The sequence below is a fragment of the Notolepis coatsorum genome (genome assembly GCF_963971535.1).
Source record: "Notolepis coatsorum genome assembly, chromosome: 4".
In the NCBI taxonomy this organism is placed as follows: domain Eukaryota; kingdom Metazoa; phylum Chordata; class Actinopteri; order Aulopiformes; family Paralepididae; genus Notolepis; species Notolepis coatsorum.
Window position 1 is genome coordinate 47,815,998 of NC_140168.1, and position 7,067 is coordinate 47,823,064.

Sequence of the window (7,067 nt, forward strand, 5' to 3'; positions counted from 1 at the left end):
CTTGTTCCTGAGGACTATGCTCTACGGCTTTTGGAGGCCCAGAACGCCACTGGGGGGTTAATGGATCCTGAATACTACTTCCACCTCCCCAAAGACATTGCCATGCAACGTGGATACATCAACAAGGAGACACATGACAGAATATCAGATGGGGATGTGCAGGGTTATGCTGATCCAACTACAGATGAGAAACAATCCTATGCCCAGCTGCTGAAAAGATGCAAAGTTGATAAAGAAAGTGGACTGCGATTGCTTTCGCTAGCGAACAGGAGTCTCCTCTTCAAGGGTCTCAGAAAGCAGATCACCTTGGATGAGCTGCTTCGCTCACAGATCATCGATCAAAAGACATACAATGATCTCACAGAGGGTCTCATTACCGTGGAGGAGGTGAGCAGAGACCTTAAGAAGTTCCTTGAGGGCACCAGCTGCATTGCTGGTGTGTACGTAGAGTCAAGCAAAGACCGTCTGTCCATCTACCAAGCAATGAAGAAGAACATGATTAGACCAGGGACAGCATTTGAACTTCTGGAGGCCCAAGCAGCCACAGGATATGTCATTGATCCGATAAAGAACCTAAAGTTGAATGTCATTGAAGCTGTTACGATGGGAATCGTTGGCCCAGAGTTCAAAGACAAGCTCCTTTCAGCCGAGCGTGCCGTGACAGGCTATAAGGACCCTTACTCTGGCAAGATCATCTCTCTATTCCAGGCCATGAAAAAGGGCCTCATTCTAAAAGACCATGGCATTCGTCTCTTGGAAGCTCAAATTGCTACCGGTGGAATCATTGATCCAGAGGAGAGTCACCGTTTGCCAGTTGAATCTGCATATGAACGTGGCCTCTTTGATGAGGAGATGAATGAAATCCTCACTGACCCATCTGATGACACTAAAGGCTTCTTTGACCCCAACACTGAGGAGAACCTCACGTACCTAGGGCTCATGGAGAGATGCATGATAGACCCAGAGACCGGACTTGCTCTTCTGCTGCTGAAAGAAAAGAAGCGTGAGAGGAAGACATCATCAAAGTCATCTGTGCGCAAACGAAGGGTAGTAATTGTTGATCCAGAAACAGGCAAAGAAATGTCTGTGTATGAGGCATATAGCAAAGGGTTGATTGACCACCAGACCTACCTGGAGCTTGCTGAGCAAGAGTGTGAGTGGGAGGAAATGACAATTACCTCATCCGATGGAGTTGTGAAGTCCATGATCACTGATAGAAGGTCGGGTCGACAGTATGACATTGACGATGCTATCTCAAAGGGCCTCATCGACAAGTCAGCACTTGAGCAGTACCGGGCCGGAACTCTGTCCATCACAGAATTTGCAGACATGCTCTCTGGAAACATGAGTGGTACCAGGTCACGGTCATCCTCTTTTGGCTCCTCCTCATCTTACACCATGAGCCCAGTTCCGTCTCTGAAACTCCCACCAACCACATGGAATGACCCAACAGAAGAGACCGGCCCAGTGGCAGGAATCCTTGATACAGACACACTGGAAAAGGTGTCTGTCACAGAGGCCATGCACAGAAATCTTGTGGACAATATTACAGGTCAAAGGTTGCTGGAGGCTCAGGCCTGCACAGGAGGCATCATTGATCCAAATACTGGAGAAAAGTTCACAGTTGCAGATGCAATGAACAAAGGACTTGTGGATAAGATTATGGTTGACCGCATCAATCTAGCCCAGAAGGCTTACAATGGATTTGAGGATCCTAGAAGCAAATCCAAAATGTCAGCAGCCCAAGCATTAAAGAAAGGCTGGCTTTACTATGAGGCCGGACAACGATTCCTAGAGGTCCAATATCTCACTGGTGGACTGATTGAACCCGATGCCACCAGCAGAGTTCCCATCGATGAAGCAGTACAGAAGGGCACCTTAGATTCACGCACTGCGCAGAAGTTACGAGATGTCAGCGCATACTCTAAATACCTCACATGCCCTAAAACCAAGCTTAAGATCTCCTACAAGGATGCCATGGATAGAAGCATGGTAGAGGAGGGGTCTGGTCTCCGGCTACTAGAAGCATCATCTCAATCAAGCAAAGGACTTTACAGTCCCTATAGTGTTAGTGGTTCAGGCTCAGGCACCGGATCACGGTCTGACTCAAGAACAGGATCCAGGTCAGGCTCTAGAAGAGGTAGCTTTGATGCCACAGGATCCAGTTTCTCCACAACCTTTTCCTCAACCACCTACAGCTCGCCAAGCTATGGTCGTCGATACTGATAGCTTCAGTTATAGGAAGGAAATGCTTTTGTGAGGAGATGATATTATACACAATACAGCCACAGTGCTCACCAAATGCCTAATTCTCAATGGAATACAGACTACTTTTATTCTGCTCTGCAAGTAGTTGTTATGGGAGTTTTAATATTACAGTTCTTTTTTTTGCTGAAGAATCTTGTCCATTGCCTTTTTAATTTTTACTTTTAAAAGGCACAGTCTATGTTGATATCATTTATACTCTTTTGTCTGATCATTTCAGACTTACCATACTTTATACAGCTGCATACAGGAAGTCTGGATTGTCTTTTTTTTTATATATATAGTACCAATGATAAAGTATCAAGTCATATCAGTTAAATGCAACAAATATTTTCTTATTTGCAAATCTAATATTAGGATTGTAGCGTTCGATAATAGCTATGTTTTTTGTTGATTTTCATTATATATTTCTTCTGCTATATTGCAACCGAAAAAGGTGTCCATGTGAGTTTATCTTTTTTCTATCATCATAAACCAAATTTGATGTTGAAAACAAAAGCTGTTAAAACACAAACATCTGTACATGTGTATATTTTCCTAGTAGAAATAATAATAAGAAGAAGAAAAATAGAAAAATAGTTATGATAAATATTATGATAGATGCCACTCTGCAGAGCAGAATGAGTGAGTCTTGTGACAATTATTAACACTGGGAGTCTGTGTGCTGCCTTCAACAACACCAAGTTTCAAGATATTTTTTTCCATCCTGGCTACACTGCCACTTATCCTCTGCCAATGGCTCAAGTACTTCTGTCAGTGTCTCATTGGACTCTGCCCCCCCCTCCAATCCCCCCCAGTTCTCTTTAACAAAACCTGGAGTTGTGACAAGTGCAAAATCGGGTGTCTCACAACTGGATAACTGACCACCCATTCAACACCCTCATAAACCGGACAAGACCAGATGATGAACAAAACACAAGACACTCAATGACAAATGAACACCAAGGACCGTGTTTCTCAATATGACATCAAACATCAAACGCCATTTTGACATCTGTGGACTCTTCTCCAATCTATCCTCGAGACCATCACATGAAAGCCACTGCCTATCTGGACACTGCAAAGATGTAAGTATAGGGGGCGTTTATATTTGGTAATTGTGAAAATGTATGTAAATGTATTACGTATTTAAACATTACATCACGCGCAGGAGTGTGTTATACGAATTAGATCATGCCTAGGGGTGGTTGTTAGGCCCGAGGCGCAGCCGAGGGTCATTAGACCCCCCTAGGCATGATCTAATTTGTATAACACACGACTTCAAGTGATGTAATGTCTTTTATACAATGGCCGAATTCATCCAACCGTATTGCTATACAATAAACACACAGTAATTGAAGCATAATGGAGATTTATTCACAAAACCATCCGCAGAAAAAGTAGGTAAAAAAAAAAATGTGCCTCCGTGTCTAGAAGCAGGTGTGGTGCTTCAAAGCATGCCATCTAACAACAAACTTCATATAAATCCCGCAATGTATTATTGTTTTGACAATGGGTCATGACAAACCAATTACATAATCCAACATTGTGTAAACAACTAACATATTCCAATGAATGGTATATTTTTTTAATTATTCGTTACGAATATATCCATACTTCCATTGTGTCCGGGACATCCAGTGAAATCGCTTCGTGTGACAGTGTCCTTTTGCAGAGGCAGGTTGCTACAAAGCATGCCATCTAACAGTGAAGTTACCGGTTGTTATTTGATTGATTGATTGAACATTTTATTAACAGTGAAATGACAGTGTCCTTTTGAAGGAGAGGGAGGTTCTACAATGAATGCCATCTAACAACACACTTCCTGTAGCATTTCCCCAAGCTGGACTTTTATTCAGACAAAATGAACTCCTTGAGACTGATGGCTATGGCTATGGTATGCCAACCATTTATTGACAGTTTCACCATTTGACACCGTAAGAGCTGAAAGTGGAAACAGACATACAGTCATTCGTTTGTTCAAACCACGTTTCCAGTGAAAAGTATAGCACGGGCTAGTATCTTAGCTAGTTTAGCTCAATACACAAATATGAAGATTGCCAAATATAAACAAATAACACAATCCATAAATAAACACGTACCTCTTCGCCTTCCAGCTAGGTGCTAAACAAGGTAAGAAGGGGGTTTCTTTCACAAACTGTTATTATTAATGAGAGATATCCTTTATTTACATTTCCTCTCTCCCGTCATATATATCAAGCATTTTTCTGTGGAGTAGCGTTAACCGGAAGTCGTTGTTACACAAGGTAGAAACAGCGCGAGCGGGACAACCAGAATCTTCCGGTTAACGCTACTCTACAGAAAAATGCTTGATATATATGACGGGAGAGAGGAAATGTAAATAAAGAATATCTCTCATTAATAATAACAGTTTGTGAAAGAAACCCCCTTCTTACCTTGTTTAGCACCTAGCTGGAAGGCGAAGAGCTCTTACTGTAGCATTTCCCCAAGCTGGACTTTTATTCAGACAAAATGAACTCCTTGAGACTGGTGGCTATGGTGCGGTATGCCAACCATTTATTGACAGTTTCACCATTTGACACCGTAAGAGCTGAAAGTGGAAACAGACATACAGTCATTTGTTTGTTCAAACCACGTTTCCAGTGAAAAGTATAGCACGGGCTAGCATCTTAGCTAGTTTAGCTCAATACACAAATATGAAGATTGCCAAATATAAACAAATAACACAATCCATAAATAAACACGTACCTCTTCGCCTTCCAGCTAGGTGCTAAACAAGGTAAGAAGGGGGTTTCTTTCACGAACTGTTATTATTAATGAGAGATATCCTTTATTTACATTTCCTCTCTCCCGTCATATATATCAAGCATTTTTCTGTGGAGTAGCGTTAACCGGAAGTCGTTGTTACGCAAGGTAGAAACAGCGCGAGCGGGACAACCAGAATCTTCAAAAATAAAAGACAGCATTTCAAAATAAAAGACAGCATAAAACAATTCCACGTAAAATCAAGTCTAACGTTATAAACAGAGGAATTTGGTTCTTTACACTTCCCGCGATTTATATTTAGTTTCACAATGAGTCATGACCAACCAATTACATAATCCAACATTGTGTAAGCAATTACCACATTCCACGTGACTTTATCGTTTTTGAATGAGTCGTTATGACGATATCAATACATCCATTCATAAAGATTATTGTCCGCCATCTTGGTTTCATTTATAAAAACACGAACGGCGGAGTGATTCAGGAAAAAAAGTTATTTGGTTGTGGGCGGGTTCTGGGATCACGTGGAGTGTGTTATGAGAAATAACAACGTCTGAAAGAAGTGTTTCAGCCAATCAGAATCAAGAAATTTGCATGCCATTGTATAATGGGTTATTTGATCGTTACTTTGCCTGCCTGTTTCCTTTGTCATAAAGACACCTTGTCATAAAAACGTATCTTTCCCTTTGCTTTGCTTTGCTTTGCTTTGCTTTGCTTTGCTTTTCAGATACTTCTGCCTCAGATCTTACCCACTCCAACCTTTTGGTCAGATGTCTTCCTGAGATCTGCAGCATATACCTGGACTGTTTCCTAGATTGCAATCAATGACTACACCGAAGATGACAGAGACACTTTCTAACCTGATGTTGTTCTTTTTGCGTTACTCTACATCAGATTCTTTCACCAATGGACCATTTTGAACATTACAACTGGTGTTGTTAAATGCATTCAAGCGGCTACAGGCTTGCCCTAGATCATGCTTTTGTAAGTGCCTGGAAAATACTGTACAACACATTGGTGAGGTCTATAGATTGAGATGGCACAGTGGTCTAACTGTATTGATTGATTGATGCATGATTGAAAGAGCACTACTCCCATAACTTAAATTCATATTATTACATATGACCAGCTATGCCTTCTTACAGTCACATTATGTCACTATGTAACCACAATAACCATTTCAATACCACTTGTAATTCGTGCAGGGCTAAATGTATGGTTAGAATGTTAAATGTCTGTTTTAACAGATCATCAAAATGTTTTATCTGGAGGAAATATTCACAACAATTAATAAAAATGTATTATATGTACTGTATATTGCTGTTCAGGTACAGTAGAGCACTTGCTGAAAGCCATTACCGGTAATTAACATTTCTTTGAGAAAGTTCTTTAAGCTTTGTGACTTATTGCCTCCAGACCCAGCATTATTTGCATGTCCCACCAATTTGATGTTAATTTTCTTTATAAAGCATCACATTCTATCAATTTCCATTTTATTTTCATATTATATATTATATTTTTGCTTTGCATGTTTTACTAACATTGGAAAGATGCAATATAAATAGTTTTATCCATTAAAACTTTTCATTTTGTTATTACTTTTTAAAGGGTTTGAAGGATGTATTTTAATGAGTTGGGTTATAAGGCCTTGTTTAAAGTGGTGTATTTATAGTTATACCTTACATAATGTAAATAAAGTCAGAAATGAGATACCAACTCAAGTATTTTGCTGTACGTTTCATGATTTATTTAGAATCAGAATGAGAGACACAAAATTCACCAATTATCTTCTTTCTCTCTGTTTCCCTGGTGAGTCGTGACAATAATTCAATAATAATAAGACATACAGTATCAATAACTTACAAAGTTCCACATTCCAAGAGACATGGATAGCCTATACATACATAGCCTCCTGGTTGTCCCTGTGAAAGTGGGCATAAAAGTTATTGAGCTCATCGGGGAGGGAGGGGTCAGTTGTTGGTGGGTTTCTAGTCTGATGGCCTGGATGCCAAATGCGTTGGGGGTCGGAGTTGTTGAAGTGCCCTTCAACCCTTAGCTTGTGGCTGTACTTGGCC

General features: G+C 40.6%; 1 protein-coding gene across 1 annotated transcript; it reads left to right on the forward strand.

The window, feature by feature from the left end:
- The first annotated feature begins 26 nt into the window (after positions 1–26).
- Positions 27–6,716, forward strand: LOC311227033 (plectin-like). Its single transcript, XM_084312545.1, has 2 exons — positions 27–3,332; positions 5,720–6,716. The coding sequence occupies exon 1, from the start codon at positions 61–63 to the stop codon at positions 2,224–2,226; it is 2,166 nt and encodes a 721-aa protein (XP_084168671.1). The 5' UTR covers positions 27–60; the 3' UTR covers positions 2,227–3,332; positions 5,720–6,716.
- The last annotated feature ends 351 nt before the right edge of the window (positions 6,717–7,067 follow it).